Genomic DNA, 24,485 nt, shown 5'->3' on the forward strand with positions numbered 1-24,485 from the left:
TCTCTGAGGTACAAGAAATCAGCACCTTCATGTTTGTAAAAATACATTATTTTATTCTGTGCCTAGTCACTACAGTTCAGAGTACATAAAATACCAGACTCACCATGACTGCAAAATGCCACACACCCTTTATCTTACAAAATTATATGCAAAAACGGCTCCTCCCTTATTATGGTTACATGTCACAGACTTTTTGTGAGTGTGACCGAGTCCTCGAAAAGAAATCCTTTGCTTGTTAACACACAGCTGTGTAGCTTCAAATGAAATCTTGCATGATTTTGACAGGTGTGTGTTTGGTCAACATTGCGCTCGGAGCAGTGTAACAGTCTGGCTGCAGACGAGGACTTTGGTTAGATGCAGAGACAAGTTTGTCATCTGCCCGGTGAAGTGGTGTGCAACCTATAACGATGTGGAATTACAGTTACAAGACTAAGCATATTTGTCCTGTGTTCTCTCACTTGCACTGATAGACATATTAAACAATAACCTCTTGCTTCATGTGTCAACACAGGGACAGAGAAGGAGACAAAATTTGTATACGACTGCCATAGGACACTGATTCCAATAAGGTCTTATAAATTGGCTGAATGTGTGTCCAATTCTTTTTCCCCTTTAGGGTCTGAGAACTTAATTTTTCACTGACACACACACACACACACACAACAGCTGCTACCAAAAGCACGAGGTCTCCTGATGGATCCTTTTTTTAATCCATGACCAAAGGTCCCCTGAAATATAGACCCCCCAGGAGTGGGAACAGGCAAATAGCAGCGCATAGTGAAAACTAAAGAAGGAACTGCACAGATAGCACAGAATCCAACACAGCTACTAAAGTCACAGTGGTGCACTGGCAGTAATGAACACAGTGTCACCGTTAACGTACTTCCCTTTATATTCACATTTACTGCTCTTAGTCAGAATAACCTACAAAAACAGGCAGACGGGTGATGAGGGGAATGTGGGTAAAACAAACATCTCACAATGTAGCAGAACCCGAGCAATTTCACCTCTTTTACATTTAGCAAGAAACGTCCCAGCAAGTAAACAGGTTTGGATGTGCTTAAGTTTCCTATTCATGCTTTCGTGCAGTTCGTGCTTAAGTTTCCTATAAGCGCATTTAGGCCACATTCACATTCACACCAATCTGAAGTAATTAGTTTTTTTGTTTAAATGTCACACAAATCAGGCTTTGTTTTAGGGCTCTGTGGACACTTTGTATGCGGTCCTAGTTTGGTCATGTGACTTTAACTCCAATCTGCCTGGTCATGTTCATATGGCTTTTTGGACATGTGCTGCCGATGTCAGCCAGCCACGATCCATTTTGCCAGTTTTAAAACAAAGAGTTCTCTCACAGTCATGGATAGGATGGTGCAGATAGTGCCTGAAAGTGAATTTCCTCTTGAGGCTCTGAGTAACTGCGCCCGGGTGCAGAACAGACCCTAGTTCGCAGGTTACGCCTGGCTGAGCTTTTCAAGGTTTGGAAAGCAGGAACAGAAGTTCTGTATTTGATCCCTCTGGCTGTACAGAGCTGGTCGCGTGCTGTGTGGAAAGGAATCGCATGAGAGAACGTTGGCAGGTTGTGGACCAGATGACCAGCAGGCTGCATAGGACCTGCCAGCAGCGAGCTCCAGGAATCTAGTCTAGAAATATGTTTTGGATGAGAACTGTGGCAGCCTGTGTTGACAGGAAGGGTGATCACCACCACTGTTGTGGAGTGGTAATGCAAGATCAGGCAGGGGTAGCCTATGCTAGAGTTTAGAATCAATGACTAACTGTTCACTAACTTGTTGTTATGCAAGACCACCTCATTCTATGAACTCACACGTGGATGTCTAGTATGACTGCAGCAGCTCCAGATATGTGCCCTGCGCGCCTGTGGGTGACTCCGGCCATGCGTTTCCCTCTCTCAGCCAGTTCCACGCGCATCCACGTGCTACCTGTGGGACCAGGACGCCGCCGGCCCCGTTGTGGCGCCCACAGAACACACCGCCCAAGCCCGAGCTGTGAGTGCTTCATTTTCTGATCAGACTAAGGCATGCCTCGATTTGTTTTTAAAAGAGAAGTATGAAACCTATTTTCTTACTATTTGTTTTTCAGTAATCTTTCCCCCCCACATTACAGAAAGCAGATGAGTAATCCAGTTACTCCTCAGTCTTCTCTTTATTTCTTCATTAAAACAGTAAAATGATCTGTCATTTCGGCAGCAGCCAACGCAGGATTTGCAAGTTGCTTCCGTCTGGTTTTTGTGTAATATAATTTTCATGTTTATTATAATTATTATATTTTTTTTCCCCAAGACGGCATGCAGGATGCCAGCTGGCAGACAGATGGTGATGACTTCACTCGTCTTTATTTAAAGGCACATCAGAAGGAGTAGGTGGGGCCAGGAGATAGAGCATCTGGGAAAGTGGGAGTCAGCAGCTCGAGACCGGCCTGGCCCCAGGACCGGTTCGGCCCGACAGCCGAAGCTGCACCGTCGGTCTGAGATGACTGCTGAGCCAGATCAGATAAGAAGCATCTCTGCCCGGACACGGCCGACTCACCGTGCTGGGGCTCCGCCGGGCCTGGAGTTCGGTCCATTAGGAAGCTGCGAGGATCCTGACACTAAACACGTGCCACTGCCTTCTGCACCATGGCCCATAGACTGTGCCCCAATCCTCCCGCGCACACACTCGGGTCTGGGCTCCACTCTTAGCTCCAGGCCTGGGTGGGTGCCTGTGGGGTCTCATCAGACACAGCGCTCGGCATCCTGGGAAATGCCATGCATGATTCCACAGCTCAGCAAACACAGCAGGCAAAACACCACGAGCTAAAACATTGCTTAGCACGTTTGCATTGTTATAATAATTATATTTCCTTTATTTTTTTTTTTTTTTACTTTTTACAAATCCTGCTATTTTACACACATAAAATGTATTCAAGTGCACAGTACGATCTCCCAGCCAAACAGCCTTTTTTAACATTTCCTTTTTGTGTCAGTTTTTTTTTTTCTTTCAGAAAACGAGAGGGGACATGAGTGAGCCCGGTTTGCACTTGAGAGCAGAGATCCTGTCCCAGAGGCATGCTGGGAGCAGAGTACAGATTTACAAAGAAAAAAAATATCACACAAAAAGAATGACAAAGGAAACCGAAGTAAAGATGGTGGTAAATTAAGCAGATATCCAATGATACACATTATCGCTGTATTTTTGTATGTTGCACAACCTGGAAATAAAAAATAAAAATTCTAAGGCAAAAGTTCATGGTAGAAATGGAGCTTCACGGTTTCTTAGCTACAAAGAGTTAAAGGTCTGTTTTCCACTAAATGGCTACCTCTATGGGGAAGCCATGAGAAGAATAATAGTTTTTAAAAAAAATCACACACATGAGCAAACTATTCTTGTTATTTTAATAATTAACCTTTTATTCTTTATTTCTGCTTTTATGGGTTTTTTTTAAAGGAAGCTTTTAATCAAAGAGCATTTTTGTTCATATATAGTTTTTACAGAAGAAAATACTATACAACCTTTTCCCTCCTGGAACAATATTTTGAAGATAATCATCTACATATTTAATTACCTATATTGTGATAGTTCTTTCAAAGCCATGTTTAAGAAATAATTAATTGTAATTTCCTTTCCTTGTAATTTCCTAGTTTTTTCCTCTAACGCCATCACTCATTTTCAGCTGAAGCCAGGCAAACAAAATCCATTGTTTTTTCTTTGTAATTTGGAGCGAAGCACTGCAGTAATTTCCTCTGTATAGAATTCAGTTAAATTACAGTCGCCATTAGTGTTATTCGTTAGACAGACTCACTTCTGGTGTGCCTGTTTCATATTGAAATCATCCAATCTCAAAAGCAAAGAAAAATCAGTCTTTTTCCCCCTTTCTTTTTTTAAATAAAACACAGAACAACAGGTCTTCGTCACACCCACAATTATTTGTGCATCAAAGCAAAGTGAACAAAACGACATTGTAAAGCAGTTTCCCTGTTAAAAGATATATATCGCCATTGTATTTCCATAAGGTAAAAATGAATCTAAAAAGTGCAAAAACACCCTAAAGTTTTCTCTTTGCAAGGTCACATAAATATTAAATAAACGGTCATAAATGCTCAACCACAGCTTTTATAAAGAGAAAACAAAGCTTGAAACATTGTTTTCTGTCTGTATCGGTCAAACACACACTTCTGGAGCATAGCGTTAGCATTCTCTATGGCCACTCCTCCATTTCGCCTCCAATTCTCTTTCATCTGTTCCCAGCTAAAAAGTCTCTCCTTTAATATCAGACATACGAGGCTTCTAAAAAATGAAGCTTCATCCATCAACTCCAACTCTGCTCACTGTTTTTTTTTTTAAATCATGCTACGAAAATTGTAATGAAACAAACAAACAAACAAACAAACAAACAAAAAAGAGAACAAAATTACCTACAAGCTACTAGAGCCCCCCCCCCCCCCAAGTTCAGAGAACACGCTTCCATTCTACGTTTGCTGGACACTCGTGCGCATGTGTGAGTCCGAAGAGAGCGGCGGAGCGGTCACTGCCCCCCCCCCCCCCATCGGCCACCATGCAGTCAGGACCCTTCCCACTGACCTGCCCCACGGCGGGAAGCCCTGCGTGAGCCGCTCACACCTGTGCAATCGGAGAATAATGCCACGACAACAGCGACGGCAATAACAACGAAAAACAATCAACACGACGAAGCAAAATGGTAACACAATGTCTTAAACAGAAGAGCTGACTAGTTAACCGCGGGTACAGAAACGTGCACTGTATCTGTACGCAGGGGCCGAAAGGGTCCACGTTTGAAAAGAAATGAGAAAGAAATGGTGTGAGGCCTAGCTTTGAGTGAGGGGCGCTCACCGAGTCAGATGTGTTATGGACTGAAACTTGCAGTTTCATGGAGACATGGAGCTAAACATGGAATGGAGCCTATTACACGACTGACCACGGCGGACGTTTAACGTGAGAACTGTGATCACTGAAAGATAAGCATTTTAAACAAATCAGGTGCCTAATGGAAAAGCAGATAAACCTAAGCACTGATGTGGGCCCCTGCACTAATAATAATAATAATAATAATAATAATGCAGGATGTTACTGAATCTGTTGTTTTAGCACAATCATTTAAAAAGATCCCCGTTGTCTTCAAAGCGTGACATTTGTTTCAATTGGTACAAGGGTTGTGCAGTTCAGTGACTGCACTTAAAATGTATATTAACATCTACACACATCTACTGTATATAGATATTCATTCATTATATATATATATATATATATATATATATAACGTTTTTTTCCTTATATTGTTTTTTCACACACAAAAAGTAACAAACAGAATAGAATAAATTAAAGTCAAACATGCACGCACACACAAAAGAGACTGATGTGTAGGAAAATGTGTACATTGCCACCCATGTGTAAAAGACGGCTTTGCCTGTCTGTTCCACTGTTCATTTTTTAATGCATAATTAAATTAATAATGTTGGTCATCTTGTAAACATCATAATAAATCATTTTCAGCCTTCCCTTTGCTTGTGTAATTGTTATTTTCTTGTCATCTGCGGTGTCTCTGAGCACGATAAACAAGGCCCCTCACACGCACGTTTGTTCGTAGTTTACAGGGATTGTTTCTTCGACCGCCTGTGCGGCTTGGATCACAGGTCAGCCTCTTCTTTCTCCAGTCGGGAAGTCTCGGTGTGGTTCATGGAAGCGTGGAAATGTTCTCCATTGTCTTTCTCCCCGTCCGGTTCCGCAGTGGAATCGTCATAGGAGTCCGTGTTCAGGTCCTCCTCGGGCTCGTCCTCGTCCTCGTCCTCATCCTCTTCCTCGTGCGCGGGTTCATCCTCGGGGGACAGGTCATCCTCGGGGTCGCCCGATGTGCCGGTGGTGTCGTCTTGCAGGTTGGCCAAGCCCGCGGCGGCGACTGCCATGGAGGCGGGGCTGGCGGACAGGGGTTCCCGCTGCAGTTTTTTGCTCAGGTCAAGGGAATTGGCCAGACCCAGGCCGGCGGCGCCTTTCAGGAAGAACAGTGAGCTGCCGGCGTCTGTGCCCAGGTTCAGAGAGCCGTCCAGGCTGATGCCCGAGCGGGGCAGGTCGGGGTACTCGCCGGGTCCCGTGCCCGGGGGGAGGTACGTGGCCGTGGTGCTGTGACCCAGGCCCTGCGCGCCGGGTGAGGTCGAACGCAGGCTCACGGAGGTGGGAGGCGGGGCCAGCCCCGTCTGGTGGTGCTGGTGGTGACCGTGCCCGCCCGTGCCGCCGTCCCGGCCGGGCGAGATGGCGGCGGGCTCGCCGCGCTCCTGCTTCTCATGCTTGCGCTTGTGCGAGTCCATCTGTGACATGCCTACCACCGTGTGCTTGCACTCGGGGTACGTGCAGTGGAAGTGTGAACACTTCAGCTTGTACTTGCAGTCGACCACCTCGCAGTCGGCGCTGGAGCTGAACTGGCAGAAGCCCGCCGCGCTGATCACGTCCTGCTTGCCGTGGTGTTTGCGGTGCGCCGTCACTTTGGTGCTGTCTGTGCAGCGGAAGCCACAGCGCAGGCAGTGGAAGTGCGTGCTGTTGCCCGAGAACTGGCAGTCGGCGAAGTTGCAGCTCAGCGACGACTTGAAGCGCTTGAAGTCGTCCAGCACCAGGTTGTCGACGCGGTCGTGGTGCTGCGCGTGCTTGTACATGTGCGTGCGCCCGCAGAACTTGTAGCCACAGTTCTCGCGCGTGCAGTGGTAGTGCGTGACCTTCAGCGAGAACTGGCACGCCGCATCCTTGCAGTCCTCATACAGGTCGTAGCGGCGGAAGCCGTCCAACATCATGCCCTCGTCCAGCATCTTGCGGGACGACGCCGTCTTGCGCCGCTTGCCGAACGGCGACATGTCCTCGATGATCCAGAAACGCTTCTTGGCGCCCGTCGCCGCGGGGATGGAGATGGTGTTCCCTGGAGATGAGAGAGCGAGAGGAATGACACATTAGGCCTGCCATGCTGAGGTAGCTTTGGAGCTGCTATTTCTGGCTTTGAGCAAAACGGCTGCAGAGATGGGGCAGACGCGCGGGGTGCGCCTCTAATCGCGGCGAGGCGCGCACACTCGCCCTACTTGCTGTGCCTACCGTGCGATCGAACAGAGCACAGGAGGCCTCTTGCGTCTGTTCGTATAATGTGACATTTTTATGTAGAACCTCCTCCATGTAAAACCTTGTGCTTTAGTGAGCAGACTGAGGTCACGTCTAATACTGTCCGCCCTGTGTGGTGCACACTGAGGCCCGGAGCTCTATCCACGCCCACTATCAAGACCAACCAACCAGGGCTGTTCCCTCCTACATATGCACAGCATGGACCCTAAAAACTAGGCAAATGTTGATATCTTTGTTTAACATATGTTGCCAAATTGAGGAAAAACCCGCGAGAGGGACTGTGCATGCATTATAACAGAATGAGCTGTTTTTTTTCCCGGACCAAAAGTGTTTGGAACTTGTGCTGCTGAGTAACTGGGCAGTTGGGCAGTTTCTAGACACACAGCTGACAGACAGGTTAGGCCAGATCCAGTCTGCTCTAGAGGTGCTGAGGTCTGTCGGAGGCGGGGTAAGTACCTGCGGCGTCCTGCACTATCGGGACGTCATTTTTAACCGGAGACGGAGTGGCAATGATGGAGCCGAAAGCTGGAGTGTTGGTTGGCATGACAACGCTCCGAGTGGCTCCGAGAGAGGCGCTGAGCAGAGAGTATGAGACACAGGATGGAGAGAGAAGGTACGGGAGCGAGGGTAGGGGAGGCCGTAGGAGAGCCGGAGGGAAAGATGGAGGCTGGGACTGGAGCGGCGCCTGGGGCGCCGGTGGAGCAGGCGGAGGAGGCGGAGGAGGAGGTGCAGACTGAGAGGTGGGAGGCGTGTCAGCGGAGGTAGGAGCAGCAGGAGTGGGGATGTGACAGCCCATTCCTACAGAGACGGGGTGCCCGGGGCGGGATGGGGAGAGCAGAGGGTTGTGGACAGGACATACAGACAGGCAAACAGGTGCGCACACACACACACACACACACACACACACACACACACACACACACACAGGGATTGGGAGGTAGAAAGGGAAGAGATCAAATAATGAAATACCCAAAGCCAAATGATGATGAAAAAGAAAAAAAAAACAGACAACAGCCAGAAGCAACAGTGGTGAGAATGAAAGATAATATTTTAAAATAAAGGCAGAGAACATTTCAATCACTCCAACGTAGGGAAGGCCCGATTTGACCAGCAAAAGACCCGATTTAAGCCCAGAGAAATGTGCGCTGTCCCCAGACGACACTGAGCATGTGGCGTAGGTGGAGATGATGTGACCACAGAGCCTCTGTCGTGGAGTTGCCACAGAGATGGCACTAATGTGCGGAGGGTGAGTGGAGCACTATATAATACATTTACTGCTCCATAATTTGATGAGTGTCATTACAGTGGAAAACATTCGCCAGCTCTGATGCTTCATGGACAAGTTGTTGCATTTATGAGACCCGGTGAGCAGGGGGCGGATGCCAGTGAAAAAGTAAAGTGTGCAGCCTTTTGTCACGATAAGGCGAGGCTTAGGGCCCAACACGCCACGCTCCAGTGACCAACCGGAATATTTACTCCACTGCTCGGAGGGGCCAAACGTCTCGGCGCGGGCTGACCCCGAGCTTTCCGCTCGTGTCCGGCCGCCGGGACCGAGCACTAAACCTCGGCATGCTGCTCTCTAAGGCGACACCCAACGGGGAGGGCGGAGGAGGCCCCTTACCTGCAGGGGAGCTGTCGTTGCCCACGGGTGTGCTAGTGCAGCTGCGGTCCTGGTTGGAGGATTCAGAGGAGAGGCCCAGGGGGCTTCCCACTCCCATGTAGTCCATGTAGTCGTCGGCGTCATCCATCATGCCGGGGTAGCCGGGGCCCAGGCCCGGGTGGCCGGTCATAGCGCCGGTGGAGGCCAGGCTGGTCATGTGCTGCATGTCGTCTGCCTGGTGGCCGTGAGGAACCACCTGTGGCACAGTGAAACCCACGACTCAGTCACCCGGACCAGACGAGAGCGCAAACTAATTCACAGGCGGCTGACAGAGCCGGTGTTATCCGGTGTTATCCGGTGCCAACCAGACTTGTCAAAGCCTTCTTGCAAAGCAATTTCCATTCTGTGACTGCAAATAATCAGACATCTTCATCAGCGTCCTCCAGAAAAACAACCGCGCATGCTACTAACACTAAAACTACTAAACCTCATCTACTAAACCTTCATTTGTATTTTTTTTTATTCAAAACATCGGGAAGGTTACAAGCGTGTCCATGAACCACGGCTCATCGGCCTCGTCCAGCGCACCTGAGACGGGACTCGGTCGAAGTTCTTTCCCAGCATCCTCCTCATGTGTTTGCGAGCGTGGGAGGTCATCTGGTGCTTGAGCAGGAAGGAGAAGAGACAGCCCTCACGGATGCAGTGGAAGTGGCTGTTCACCTGGTTGTACTTGCAGCCTGCGCGAGAGCAGAAGGAAGCGGCTCCTGTTAGCCGAGGCCGACCTCGCGCCGGCCGGCGCTGGCAGCAGAGGCCCGAGTGGCACCGAGAGAACGCCTCAGCTTTTGGAGCGCCAGGGCACACGAGTCCAGCCTTTATTCCCCCCCACCCCCACCCCCAAGTGTCACACTGAGAAAGTGCAGCGTTGGGGATTAGACCTGCGGCGCTCTTTATTACAATGACATCTTTTATTCAATTTGGAATTTACATAAATACATTCTGCATTTGGAGAGGCAATAATGCACAACCCTGCAAACCAAAGTAAACACACAATTATTTCCATATTAAATTCATTTTTCACAACCTATCTTCCCATATTGTGTCTGTCCATTTCTTCATTTCTCCCAGTCTCCCCTTTCTACGGAAGCCCTACAGTTTTTAATTGCTATATGTTTTCAGATTAAATGACTGCTTTTCTGAGCTAATCAAATAATGTAGGAAGGTAATAATTTTATTGTGAATAATGCACACAAAAATAATTGAAGGAGGAACACGCGGGGCAGGTGGCGGCCTGTCTGTTACCATGGCATCCGAGGCACGGCGTGACTAGCTGCTTGTCGTCAGATTGCTTTTGTAAACACAGCCGATGTGCTTTAAACAGTGGGAGCTGAGCAAATAAGAATGACATGCTAAAATATCAAGGCTCTTTGTCTCAGCGCATCCTGGTAACATCATCACCGGCGCTCTGTTTAATGTTGCTGCTATGGATACCACCCTCGCAGGGCAGCTGAGCCATCAATTCTTTATGATCCCAGCGCTTGCTTTGGTAACGCAGCCCTTTATTTTTAAAACTCGCTAAACAATGAGGGTGAACGACGGTGTGTCTACGGACCGGGCGTGTTTGGTGACACTTCTGGCTTGGTTTCCTCCCTACTGTAAAAACTTTTCTCTTTTCCTTCGCTGCTGAGGAGGGGAGGAGAGGAGGGGAGGAGAGGTGCAGAAGAACCTTTCAATTTGCGCGTGTGATGATGATCGAGGCTTGGAAAGGAACAGCACAAACAGAGTGAGTCAGACAGACCCCGTAATTAACAAACATGTGTAATTGCTCATTCCTGACAGGTTAAATATACCCAGGAAAACAGCCTCCATTTGATTGCTTACTATAAATACTGAAGTATTAATGTATGACAAAAAGGCAGACACCATTTTTCTCGGGCTGATTTTAATCTAGATGAAACATCCCCAGCTTTACAACTTGCCGCGCCCATTTTTAAAACACGGCCCAACGTATTTGTTATGAAACGCACCAATGGCTTAGTCAGGGATTTCGCTGCTGGTACTTTAACTTTGGTGTCTGGTTACTACAACCATCCGAAGAAAACCTGCACCCGTGCTCTGGCTCTTACGGAGTAACGGCTACCGAGGAGGCGTGGAGCATCTCAGTGAAAATGGCCGCGAGTTTCCCCTGTGCTACGACGGTGTGGTAATTAGCGTGTAGGTGCGTAGGTGGAGAGAAAGGCACTAATGGGAAAAGCCTGCCACAGGCAGCCAGTCATTCTGAAACGCAAATGCTGTTACATCATCGCTGACGCAATTTCACATTTCCCCTGCGGCCCTCTCAGCTGACACGACAACACCACTTGGAGGGAGGGCAGTGTTGGGTGGGGGAGGTCAAATCACGACAGAGGGTGTCTGAAGACACGGGTCTTTCATGGGAAGCCAATAACTGAAAGAATAAGATCTGTGGGAGGTCTGACCCGTAACCTAATGCTGCCTAACCTCCACGCAGCGGAATATGTTGGCTAAGCGTGCGCTGGCTGCACCCGTGGCCCCCGAACCCGCTGCGCCTGAAACCTACCCAGTCGGCCACACTCCTCTCTCTTGGTGAAGTACTTGAAGCCGTTGGCGGCGCGCCTCTCTGCCTTCTCGTGCTTCTTGATGTGCCACGGCAGCTTGGTGGTGATGTTGGTGACGAAGAAGCAGCCGGGCCGCAGGCAGTGGTAATGACCTCGCATCCTGAACTCACAGTGCTGCGGGGGAGGGGAGACATTGGTGGCACAACGTCAGCTCCCGGGAAGCCAGAGCAACCAGCACCAGATTATCCCGCCAAACGGACCCCCCCGAAAGGCCTCTCGGAACTTCGCCAATTACCTGACCTTGTATTCATTTGTAAGGATTATACAACTGACCGTCTTTTGAAACAAAATGGGCTCTGTTAAGCTGTCACCCCCAGTCCTCTGAGAATATGGAAAGTAGGTTATGTCCCCTTATTAATTCCTCTTTCCTCTTCATCGGGGCACATTACACGGGGTGTCTAACTGACCAGCTGACCGGTTCGCTAAAACCTAGGACTCCGGGGATCAGTCACGGGTCCCCGTCAAAAAAAGGTGCTCATTTCGATCGTGCGGAGAGTCCTGGGTTTGATAGGGCTCGTCATAGACTCCTTTAGGTAGGAGCCTGCCTCCCTTCATTGTAACCTCCTTCCATAGCACCATCTGTCTGCTGAGTGGCATCTCCCTCAGGAGCAGATGAACAGGATCTGCTCGGCTCAGGAGAGGAGGGGGAGGGGCGTGTAGGCAGAGCAGCAACGAGCCGCATAAATGAATTCATTTAAACGTGTTTGGCTCCAAATAAGGGCACAGGAAAGGAGAAGAGAGCTTTGTTCTATTAATGATGACATTTTTGATGAAAAGCTTAGACCCTTTTTCCCCGCTCCCCTCCCATCCTGCATCGAAGTATTTAAGTGTTTTCATCTTAATTTTTTACCCATGAGTTAATCAGATCACATGAATATTTTGTATTAATTATAAGAATCTGTTTTCCCTCTCTGCCCAAACCCCCCACGCCTGCCCCCATGTCTTCAAGTATGGACTTTCTACGATAGCCAAGTAAAAACCCGCCTGCGCTCGTAAAGGTGGTGTGTGTGTTCACGGCGGGGCGGGAGTGGACCCCGGCTCACCTGATTGGGGCACAGGCACTGTAGAGAGTAGTACGAGAACTGGTCTCGCACGTTCACCAGGCTGTTGTTGGGGTTGATGTGGTCGAGGCAGTGGGACTCGGCCTTCCCCGACGTCTTACACACGTACTTGCAGTTGCCAAACAGACAGTGGAAGTGGAACTTGTTGGAGTATTTGCAGTCGGTAGCCAGGCAAGGGTCACTGGTCGAGAGAAAAGAAGCAAAAACAAAAAAACAAACACCAGGTGAGCTTGTGCGTCTGGAGGCGATCATGCCGCCACATGTGGAACGTGGACATGCGCTGCCTGAGCCGCGTTCGGGTCACTCACTTCTCCTGGAACTGTAGGAAGCCCGGCTTGACCTGAGGCTTGGCGTTCTCCAGCGAGGTGGTGGCAAGTGGAGAGGTTGCAGCTATGTTGGGCATTGAGGCGGGGAGATGGGGGATGGAGCCCGCCAGCTGTTTCCAGGCCAGCAGAGAGGGGGAGGAGCCGTAGCCCCCGGACATGGCCGCGCCGGGGACCTCCACGGGAGGCGTGGTGGCCACGGTGGAGCCGGGGGCAGCGAGCCGATCGGGGCCACCCTCGTTGGAGTCCTTGCCCTCGCCGAACGAGGTCTCCGATTTAACCTTCAGGTTGGCTCTGAAGTGGAAGCTAATGGGAGACAGAGAGACACCATTGGATCCAATTAGATCCCGGGGCAGGACAGTTATACAGCTTCTAAACATAGCACACCCTTAACGTTACAATGCGCGTAAGAGAGTGTGAAAAGCAAGCGAGCACGGCAAGGAAGCCGTCCGAACGTCACCCCGTCGTGTGTGTGGAGCGCGTGGGAATGAAGGCGGGTCTCACTTGGCATGTTTGACGGCTCCGTCCACAGTACTGAAGAGAGCACCACAGTCCTCCACAACACAGTGAAAGTGCACTTTGTTCAGGAAGTCACACTGGGCATCGCAGACTTCATCGGTGTCGTATCTGCACCCCATGAGAAAGGGAAACATCACTTGTTTGAAGGGGAGAGAAACGAAGAGCACTGACAGCACTGGTTAATACGACGGAGCGACAAGTTCCCATTTGCTTCAGGACTGCTTTGTATGTCTGGCTTTAGACAATCTGAATCTGAATAATGTGATACCACTAGACTTTACCAGACGCTGCTGTGATATTTTGTCTTGGCTTTGGAACCAAACACATATCACTTGTCCTGGCCAAGTATCTTCTCTCTGCATACCTAACCAGGGACAAACCGTGAATGGCAAGGCCAGGCTGAACACAGAATCAAAGAGGGTGACGGTGACCCAACGCAGAGGCTGTCTTAACTAAGATATAGGAACGTTAAAGCCTGGAATGCGTCTTCAGCAGAAGCTCAGGGCTGTGGGCCGTCTGGGGCCGTCTGGGGCCGTCTGGGGTATCGCACCTGCGCAGGTAGCTCTTCCACAGTTCTGGGGTTTTTTCTTGAACAGGCCTCTTCATTAGGCGGCTGAGATAGTGGGCGGTCTCGGTGCTGTCAGGCGCCTGGCCCCCTGGCATCTCCGACTTCAGGCTCAGAGCACCGAAGAACCCTGGATTCACCTGAGTCATCTGCACACGGAGAGAAGCACCATCACACACCATATGTGCACACGCACGCAAGCATGCACGCACACACGCAAGCATGCACGCACACACGCGCACGCATGTTGTGACAATTACTGCTGCAGATGCGATCAGCCCACACTTGAGAGCAGGCCAGCATACACACGCCAGGCATCCCTGGAGAGTGCTCGGGTGAGCTTTACGTGCTGCAGGACGTGAGCCCTAAAGACACCCGGGAGGACCGAGAGCTACAGGGCATTCCCACAACCCAGTACTCCCCCCCCCTGTAGGACATTACCACAACACAGCACTCCCCTCCGCAATACTCGAGAGCTGTTCTGTGCCAGGACACATGAATGTGGTTTACGTACTACAAGCCCTGGGTATAGCTACTCTCAAAGAGGGGGAGAGAGAGAGAGAGAGAGAGAGAGAGAGAGAGAGAGAGAGAGAGAGAGAGAGAGAGTGTGAGAGAGAGAGAGAGAGAGAGAGAGGGAGAGAGAGAGAGGGAGAGAGAGAGTGTGAGAGAGAGAGAGAGAGGGAGAGAGAGAGAGTGTGAGAGAGAGAGAGGGAGAGAGAGAGAGTGTGAGAGAGAGAGAGAGTGTGAGAGAGAGGGAGAGAGAGAGAGTGTGAGAGAGAGAGAGAGAGAGAGAGAGAGAGAGAGAGAGAGAGAGAGAGAGAGAGAGAAGAACAGAGAGAGCTGAACAGTGCTGTGCCCTGGAGAAAAAGCATAGCCTCATACATCTTTAAATCACGAAGGTAATGGAACTCATACTCTGCGACATTTGTATTCGTCAGAAAAGATGTATGATTAAAACAATGTCCATTTTAATCTGAACAAAAACACACAACATTTAAATATTCGCCCAGTAACGTTTAGTCTTTTTAAAAAATGAGGGTGAGACAGACTCTTTTTTTTCTTCTCCCTGCTGACTTTTTAATCAAATAATTTACAAACTCCATAAATAAAGACAGAGCGGATGGCAGAGGAAGAGGAGGAGGAGGGAAAACGCATGCAGAGTTCAAACCAGCTCATCAAAAAACAAACATCTCTATATATCTGGCATGGCATCCAGCTCTCACTTCATTATATTAATTTGTGTGCGGTAGGCTGAAATTACACTCCATGAAAAATGGCCGGAAAATTTAAATGATACAAACTCATCTTATTAGTGGTGAAACATTAAAAAAACAAACAGGCCCCTCCGCATGTTGCTAATTTGTCTTGAGATGAAAAACACTTGATGGATGGATCTTACCTTATTCATAAGTGAGGATAAAAGAGATGAATTTCCCGGTGCAGGGTGTCCATTTGATTCATTACTGGAACAAGCAAAATGAACAATGTTTAGGCAAGATTTGCATGGGAACAGTAAATATTATTATTTATTTCAGTGTGTGTGAATAGTCAATGAGGAAATGGAAAAAAAAAAGACACATAAATAAGACGCCACTGCACGTAAAAAGCGGACTGGGTTTGTGTGTCGGGGGAGGCAGGCTTAAACCAGGGTTTACGCTAATACACTTTCATTTAAATGAACAGCATGTCATGTTTCATACTTGACATGTATTATAAAAGGCAGATGAAATAAAATATATTATGAGGAAATCTTTACATTTGTGTGATAGATTTGCGCAAAGGGTGCATTTGAGACGGACAGAGCGACAGTGTGTAAATCTGCTACTTCACCACTTTGCAGACCCACCTTGTGAGAGGTTTTTAACAAGAGCACTCCCACTAATTAACACAATACCGTATTATTCCAGAGATAAATCAGAGTTCAGCAGAATGGCTGGGCGTTGGGTGACAGAGGGCTAGAAAGGAGGGGAGTGGATGACCGGGCCGGCTGGAGGCGGGGCTTGCTCGGGGCCATACCTGTGGTCTTTCTTGCTCAGGTCAAGGCTGTGTTCTTGCATGGACTCCTGCAAGGTTCCAGAGGTGGTGTCCATTGGCTCCTGTTTGACTTGGACTGGATTAAACCGGCCTGCCTGAGTGTGCTGCCCATTTCCTGAGGAGAGGGAGAGGGAGAGAGAGAGAGAGAGAGAGAGAGAGAGAGAGAGAGAGAGAGAGAGAGAGAGAGAGAGAGAGAGAGACAGACATATAACAGAGTTATTGTTGGTCAGCATTATTACCCAGTGATGAGATCCAATCTGACTGATGTCCGGACTGGGGAGAGGACTGGGAGTGATAATTATTGCAGAATTATGTCAAGCCGTCAAGGCGTTTAAACGGTGATTGAGGGTGGAGAGGAATGGGGGAAAGACCCCTTTTTCAGCAGCTCTTGTCACAACCCATTTGCAGAGCTGCCCCTTAACCGGCCATTACGCCGCACGCCAACGCTGAGCTGAAGTGGCATGCTCAGACAGGCCCTCCCCCGCCCTCCCACATCACCACTTCTCCCTGTTGGCCTGACAACAGACGGCAGTCAACGTCACTGAGCATGCCTGAAAGGAACATCTGCTCTGCCGGTCAGATTGGAGGTGACAGCCAATCGGATCAGTTCAAACAGCATGACCTCGTGATCGTTTTTTTTTTGGGGGGGACACAGGTTTGCGGTGGATGTGCTGGGAAAGGACAGGAGTGGAAGAAGAGAGAAAAAAGACAAATGCTAAAGGAGAGGGTAAACTGCTGATGGGGGTATAGGCCCAGGCGTTTCTGCCAATCCAGAATGACTGAAATATTAATTTGTCCTGAGGCGATACAGTGAAAGCTGGGCCTCGGTAGCCGTTAAGTGGTATTTTATAAAAAAAATAAAATAAAATAAAAGTCCCCTTGGGGGGGTGGGGGGTGGGGGGTGTGCTGGAGGGATTAGGAGCAGGGCCTGGGCGTGACCTCGGCAGGAGCTCGAGTGCATCAGCTGTGATTGCTTTCAGCGAGGGCTGGTTGGCCCTGCGGAGGGAGAGGGCCAGGCAGGGACATGACACCACTGTCCGCCCTCGGCCCTCAGCACAGAGAAGGGTGAGATGCACGTGCCCGTGTGTGGAGAACAGACCAGGAAAATGAAGGCATGCTGCATCCTAATGAGGCCTGCGGTTCAATCCCACTGGCCTCCGCAAGCCTACTGCGGCCAAACCCTCGCGTGCACCCTCCTGCCAGAAAAACGGCTAGCTCACCCTCCTCTCAACCTGCCAAGCTCAGACCGCACGAGGACGCCTTTCCGAGCGCCCCAGTGATCAACCTCTCCTACGCGGATCCGTCTCACAGCAAAGCGGAGGTGACATGCTCCCACTCCGCTCAGGCTGCCGCTGAGAACGAACCGCCCGAAGTTAAAAAAGCAGTTAACTAATGACCACGCAAGAGGGAAGTCATTAAATCCTTTATCAGCCTTGCAGTCTGCATGACAAACACGCTGATAATCTTGGAGAGAGAGAAATAAGGGGGCCGTGAGGGCCGTGGGGGGCATCTGATCTCCACGCAGCATTTTTCTGGAAATTATCCAAGAATAATGTTCTAGCATGTAATTACTCCTGCTAAGTTACCGTGCTTGTGAAAGATCATTTGTACTGTATGTCTAATTAGTCAACCCTTTAGATTCCCAGATCTGAAGGAACACTCCAGGGTAGGTCTGGCTGAAACGTCAGTAAAACAGGCTATGTTCTACACCAGAGACCAGAGCCACACGAATAGATCGTCACAGGGTCCTGTGGGGACAGACTGAACCCAAACTGCATTTTCTTGCGCGTTGACTGTCAACTCAAAAAAGAGAGAGAGAAAAAAGAAACTGCTAGAAAATAGGTGCAGTAAACATTGTTTGCTCTGTTCTAAGGCCTGACCACATCCTCCTCATTTTACACAAATGTCTTGTTCACACGGCATTTCTGAGCAAATGCATAAAATTAGCAATGACACATTATGATCTGCACTCACAACTCTGCATGGTGCGGGATTTTTTCTCTACATTTTCTTCTCTCTCTCTCAAAAGGTATCTAAATTAAACACAAGACATTCTCACTATGAGGTGGTGTGCTGCTTCATGTTGAAGTGTGAATTCACACACACACACACACACACACACACACACACACACACACACACACACACACACACACACACACACACGGTCTCTAGTGAAGGGAAGTCACGCCATCTATGGTGCCCTCTCCCCTTTCTCCTTCTGGTCGCCTGCCCCTGCAGAGGGAGACCGTCCCACCCCCAGAGGCCAGGTGTGCTCCACTCTCCTTTGACGGGACTCTCTGTGGGCGTGGCCCTACATTCAACTTAGCACCTGGAGGCTACATGCCCCTAACAGCAGCTGTCCCTGTTCTTGCAGAACCCGCCCCCTGCCTGGTCCTACACATAGCCTCCATTATGCTGTCTTCATCCAAAGCCCACCTGCTTCATACAGATACTCCACCTACCGCTGGAACATCTCTACCTGCAGGTGTGTTTAATGGAAACACTGAGAGTTAAAGCTTCTTAAATACACACACACACACACACACACACACAGGACCACCTTAACACACACAGACAGATGTGGGCGCACACACCTCTCTGGAGCGCTGAGTCATTTCTGCCTCGACAATTTCTATTATATCCCCCCCCCCCCTGTCTCTATCAGTCTGCATAAAAACTGCTTTATACCTTCAATTTCTCAACTTAATTTTATTCAGGCTCCATTTGGTCGGAACGAGTGCGCGCTCAGATAAGAGGCTTGTGATGAGCAGGCATGTAGTACACAGGCTCTGGGAACCTCCTGAGGATGCTGTTAGACGTGGCTTCACAGCGCTGCTCACTACCACTACGGCACTTATCTGCTAATGGATTGTGGGTATCAAGGCAATGATCATGGCAATAACGGGTCCAGGCCAGTACGGCAGACCCCGCAATATTTGCCCTAATCCTGAAATCAGAGATTTGTGTACCGTCTGTGGGCTAAATGAGTCGACAGCCTGTGAGTGTCCTTTTAGACAGAGAGAGGGAGGGAGGGAGAGAGAGATGTTAGGCAGAGACAGGCAAAGAGAGACAGAGACAGAGAGAGAAATAAAGAGGAAGAGAGGGAGATGGTGAGAAAATGGTGTGAAACTAGGGTACATGCTAACTTGCCCTTCCTCTTCACTGAGCTCATACAACACCACTAAATATGTTAAGAAAAGACTTTCACAGTATCCAACTCCTGCAGAAGCCATTTTCTACACTTTTCTTTTCAACGATCTTCATTTACTTCTCTATTGGGTGGCTAAAACCACCAAAACGCTTGTAAAGGCCATGGTGCTTAAAGCTTTGCTAATAAAGTGCAGAGACACTAATTTCTCTCTTCTGCTGTACTTGCTGAAGTCTTCCTGAAGGTACTGAGCAGTCACATGTATTCCCACCAGTGCGGACGAGCTGTGCCGTGTGCCGCGGCGATCTCTGCGGCACCAAGGGCGCTCACCTGTGTCCGGGAGACTCCCAGGATTGAGGGCTGCAGCAGCCAACCTGGCCATCATGGGCGATATCAGGCCCTTGCTGGCTGAGATCTTCTCCATGATGGAGGAGGCGGCGTAGGCCGCGGGCGTGGAGGGGGCGGTGGCCGGCGCCGTCTCCCCGGCCGAGCCGGCGCTCGGTGCCAGCGAGTCCCTGGTAGCGGAGTGAGCGGCGGATCCCGCGGCCGAGACCAACCCGGCGGCCGCTGCAGGCAGCTGCAAGGGCAGGCGTGGCAACAGAGGGAAGAAGGGGTTGGAGGCTCCACCCAGGGCGCTACTGGACAGGGCCAGGGCCATAGGCATGCTGCCGGGCAGGGCCTGGGACAGCAACGTGGACATGCGGGCAGCCGGCGGGAGGGCGGGCGTGGGCTTGACGCTCTGACCAGAGGTGACAGCGGTGGCGGGCGTGGTCAGCAGGTGGGGCGTGGTGGGGGGTTGCTGCGTGGTGGGCGAAGCGCTCAGGCTGGAGTTCCGGCTGCTGATGGCAGAGAAGTCCACCAGGTCGTCGTTGCTGGACTCCTCCTGCTCCTCCTTGGGCAGTAGGAAGGAGGACGCGAGGCCCAGCACACCGGAGGAGGAGCGCACGTGGCGTCGCTCGTGCTTGCGCTTGTGCGACGTCATCTGGCTGGTGGAGGTGAAGGTGAAGCCGCAGCCCTGACGGATGCAGTGGAAGTGGTTGGTGGCCTTGCTGTAAACACAGCCCTCGTATTTGCACTCCTCGTACTTGTAGAACTTCTTGAAGCCGTCCTTGGCGTACGCGTCGTCCTTGATGTGATAGCTTTTGTGCTTCTCGATGTCACACTTATTCTTGAAGGTGAAAGTGCAGCCCGGGCGCCTGGAAAAGAATCATTGGGAAAAGAATCATTGGTCAGTTTTCGTGGCGGTCCCCCTCTCCCCAGCATGGATGTCCCTCACGTGGATTCACATCCTCCGAACCCACTGTATCCTTAGTCACACACGCCGGTCCCATGCCAGGACCCTCACCTGCAGTGGAAGTGTGTGGTCTTCTGCCCGTAGAACTGACAGCTCACGGTGCCGCAGTCCTCCGTGGCGCGGAACCTCTGGAAGCCGTCGTTGATCAGCTGTGCGTTCTTCTTGTGGAAGTTCTCGTGAGTCATGACGTCAGAGGTGCTGGTGTACACCTTGTTACAGCCCACCTGATGGAAACGGGAGAAGGACAGAGAGAAAACGCTGTCACTAGAAGCGGAGCAGAGGCGGACGCCAACTGCAGTAAACCCTGTGGCTTTTTGAAGGCTGCAGAGGAGGAAGATGATTACAACGAACTGCATGTTGGTGGTTGGATTCGTCTACCCTGCAATGGTGTGGAAAACAACACCTCTCATTTAAGAAGGAAAAAAAAACAAAAAAAATAGATGCTCGGTGATGCTCAATGTGGCGAGCCAAGAAACATCTGACCTAAAAAAACCCCAATCTGATTGAAACATCTCCGTTTGGTTGAAACAGAGGAGGGATCGCGCAACACGAAAAAGCAGCTTTCAGAACCAGATGACGTGCGTGTGAGAAGGGAAACAAGGTGACGGGACGGTTTTCACTGAGCAGGTGTCGCTGGGTCAGGTTGCTGACCCATCACTGTGCGTGCATTCAGCTCAGGAGACCCGGCGCAGAGAACAGCTCTCTAGCTTTTCTGCGCTCGTGACATTCATCCCTGTACTGAGTGCCGAGTAGCTGAAACGATGTTAGGACTAAGAAGCAGTGCAGTGGCACTGGTACAGGGTTCAAGAAGGTGCTTTTTTATCTCCATCATGTGACTTCACTGATGGTTCTGATTGGAACCTGCAACTTAACTAGAAAAAGGATACATTTCCTCTTTTGTAGGAAGCTGCAGAAGTACATTTCAGGGGCAATATATTTGGCAACCGAGGTGCAAATTTGGTGCAGGCAGCAAAAAAACCTGCACTATACCTGCACGGGGTTAGCGCGACCTTAGTAAATAAGCCGACGCAACTGCAAAATAGAGGCTTGATGTGTGGTTAGAACGCTTCTTCCATTTAAGGCTTTCCACAGACACAACTGTGCATGAGAGGGCTACTGTCCCTGTCTTACTTTACCCTACGCCGTGTAAGAGCTGGGGTGGGGGCAGAGAGACTGTCACTTTCTTTAGTCTGAAATGCTCTGTTATTCAGCAGAAGCACTCAGGAGTCTTCTGGGCAACAGGGGGATACAGACTAATGTTTGAATTAAAACCCGCAATTGTATATCATCCCTGGCACATATCAGCCACGCAAACAGGGCAACTTTTCCATATTGAGTCAAACAATGAAAAAAATGCCACTCTAGGTTTTTGTTTTTTTTTCTCCCCCCCCCCCCACCGTAAATCAGGAGACCGGGTGCCAACATCTGCTGCTTCTCAGAGCTGTTAAAATAAGAGCTGAAATGTCTATTAACAATTACGCCGTTGTGGGGGGGTTAAAAAAAGAGTACATCTTAAGCCATCTGCCCCTGGACGCCTCCCGGCGCGGTGAGAAAGCACTCGCACTGGTGACACCTTGAAAATAAGCAGATGTGAAAAAAAAATTAAACAAATCTGGTGGGATATAATCTTCAACTCTCTGCTTGGTACTAAAAGATGAAAAATGTCGAGTTTATATAAACAACTAACTGAATTTTATCCATGCCAATTAAGGAGCGAGAGAGCCCGGGAAGCGCTCAGAGCGGCCTCGCGTTCATCCTTTTAATTTGTCTCTTATTTACTTTATGACACCTTTTGTCAAACGAATGAAAACTGCTCTTAAATGGTAATTCGGGCCTGATGGAAAAAGTGGAAGAACTGTAACTTCCTTTTATAGTCCTGGAGAGTAGCTGTGGGATCCCGAATGGGAGCTCACGGGGCCCACGGCTGCTGCCGGAGGGAAGGGCTTTTTCTCTGGGCTTTTTTGTGTGTGGCCATACTCCATGACCAGAGCCCGGGCCATCCGATACAGCGGCTATAGTGTGTCACTAGGCAGACGTGAAACCCTTCCATACAGCAGTGGCTTCTGTTACCCCCTGAAAACGGACACTATACGCTCTGTTCTCACTCATTTTCCAGCCTTTTCTGGCAGGTGCAAAATCTAGCCGAGGCCCCGGACGGCGGTGTGGGCCCAGAACCCGTTCTCGTGCCGTGCTGCTGGCGTTGGTTACGCAGTAAGCACGAGCACTGTGCTGCAGGCGGACAGGAGGTGCAGGGAGGGCGCCAGGAAAGCGTGGAGGCAGGGTGCCGCGCTTTACCTGCATGCAGTGGTAGTGGGTGCTCTTGCCGTTGAGGTGACAGCCATGGTAGTAGACGCTGCAGTCGTCCAGGGGACTGAAGCGCATGAAGCCGTGCTGGAGAGAGTTGTCCCTCTTCTTGTGCATGTTGTAGTGCCTTATCACGTCTTGTTTACTGGTGAATCTCTGTCAAGAGTCACACACACAGCAGCAGGTTAACGAAAGGCTACAGGGAAGTTTTGGCGTAGGTGTGAGTGGGGGCTAGTGGCAGTGATAGGAAACAGGCAACGTGTCATTTTAGCGGCCTGGCAACAGCTGCCCAGCGCGTGATCCGACTAGCAGGCAGTTGAGTGGCGGTGCGCTGGCTGCCCAGGGTCCCAGGCTGCTGGAGGGACAGCGTGTGATCTTCAGCTCTCCTTCTCGCTTTATTCCCAAACAAGTAAGGAAACAGCGTTTTCCCCGGCGCTACCTAAAGCAGTCTGCACGGGAATACCGCGGCACCCTGTCTGCCCCAATGCTCGCTGGAGTTTCTGGGTCTGCATCTTTATTACTTCTGCTGGGTTTTAATTAAGATGGATCGCTTGACATGCAAGATCACAGTTCCGATGTTCTCAGCTTCTGAAAAATTATGTTCCGTGCAGATGGTTTCTTGAACGCGTACAGGGAAAAAAGACAACAAACAAACAAGCCAACCAAAAATGTTTCCCTTTTAATTCCCCAGCTGAGATATGATTCCGTTTTTAATTAAAGTATTAAAGCATGATTTTCGTGTGGGGTTAGGCTGTAATAAAAAGCGAATGCGGTAAGATTTCCTCCTCAAAATGAAAAAAAAACAAAACTTCTACACAGCAGAGTGGCAGTAGGAAAACACAAAGGAGTCGGAGGGGTAAAGCTGACTGACTCCAGAGAGAGCCAGCACCCAAATCTGCAGTAATTGGGCTTAAGCTGACATTACAGGAACTGTAACAGGAGAAGCTGAAATCAATGAGCCTATTCTGACTTAAATCCATATTTTTCTACACAAATGTGCAACAGGAGACAAAAAAAAAAAAAAAACACGACAGAAACATCTAAAACACAAAACCTAATTGAGTATATGTCAAGCTTATCTTACATACAGGAAAAATAAATCCACTAACAGAAACACAAACGTCTCAATTGAGCAGATATTGTGTCATATCCTCTTTCTCATGTGAGGGAAAGCTTCACAACCTTGTGCGGTTTACTATATGACAAAGACAATGGTGAGCGTCTGATAATGGCAGGCACTTGAGACATCACGTAACGCGATAAGTCGGCCTTTAGGCGTGCCGGCTCCGCGGGACCCAGAGAGCACCTAGAGCAGGCAGGCCGGCCCAGCGTGCAGGTTCGGTTGGGGCGCTCGCGAGGAATCGCGAGGACCTGTCCACATTTATTCTAGGATTCCCACTACCACGCGAGGCCACAGAAGGACAGGCATGGCCTGTGCCCACCCCACCAGCGGGGTAAGACTCCACTGCTGCGTCACGTGACGTTTCGGGAGTTATCGCTTCCAACATCCCGACATCCGCTCAAACCTGCAGCCGCCCGCCCGATCGTCATGGCAGCGGGTTCTGAGGCAGGCGGAGGAGCTGCTCTCCTCCACGCGGTCCCGCCGGCCTCCGCCGAGCTAGTAAGCACGTGTTCCGTGCGACAGCTGTCGCGTCCGCGGCAAAGACTCCGATGTGTTTGTGCCGAATGTAATCAGTTGATTAAAAGTGGAGAGGGGGCTTAGAAACGGAAGGGCCCTCGTACGGTACTGACGCGCTGAGCCTCTTTTGGTTGCTTAAGGATTTTTGACGTCTTCAACAAATCTGCCCCGTGTTTGCCTGCTCTTTTGCGACGTACACACGCGCGCGGCTCCGACGCCAGCACCGTGATCTGCTTAGCGCCGGTTTCACTGCACG

The 24,485-nt window shown here is 49.9% G+C and overlaps 1 protein-coding gene across 12 annotated transcripts in view; it reads right to left on the reverse strand.

Annotated features, from left to right (window-relative positions):
* Window positions 1-5,285: 5,285 nt before the first annotated feature.
* casz1 (castor zinc finger 1) overlaps window positions 5,286-24,485 on the reverse strand; it is a 153,158-nt gene continuing 133,958 nt past the window's right edge. For 11 of the 12 annotated variants that reach the window (XM_035522415.1, XM_035522417.1, XM_035522418.1 and 8 more), the window contains 14 exons: window positions 22,582-22,746; window positions 20,338-20,510; window positions 19,323-20,188; window positions 15,824-15,956; window positions 15,207-15,270; window positions 13,793-13,956; window positions 13,228-13,350; window positions 12,709-13,029; window positions 12,383-12,581; window positions 11,282-11,453; window positions 9,295-9,443; window positions 8,728-8,962; window positions 7,563-7,904; window positions 5,286-6,912 (listed from right to left, as the gene is read on the reverse strand). In XM_035522415.1, the coding sequence (XP_035378308.1) occupies window positions 5,639-6,912; window positions 7,563-7,904; window positions 8,728-8,962; window positions 9,295-9,443; window positions 11,282-11,453; window positions 12,383-12,581; window positions 12,709-13,029; window positions 13,228-13,350; window positions 13,793-13,956; window positions 15,207-15,270; window positions 15,824-15,956; window positions 19,323-20,188; window positions 20,338-20,510; window positions 22,582-22,746 (4,380 nt within the window). In that variant the 3' untranslated portion in view covers window positions 5,286-5,638. The remainder of the gene's footprint in view (window positions 6,913-7,562; window positions 7,905-8,727; window positions 8,963-9,294; window positions 9,444-11,281; window positions 11,454-12,382; window positions 12,582-12,708; window positions 13,030-13,227; window positions 13,351-13,792; window positions 13,957-15,206; window positions 15,271-15,823; window positions 15,957-19,322; window positions 20,189-20,337; window positions 20,511-22,581; window positions 22,747-24,485) is intronic. The other variant, XM_035522422.1, reaches the window with a different exon arrangement.

The sequence above is a fragment of the Electrophorus electricus genome, chromosome 24 (genome assembly GCF_013358815.1).
Source record: "Electrophorus electricus isolate fEleEle1 chromosome 24, fEleEle1.pri, whole genome shotgun sequence".
NCBI classification, from domain to species: Eukaryota; Metazoa; Chordata; class Actinopteri; order Gymnotiformes; family Gymnotidae; genus Electrophorus; species Electrophorus electricus.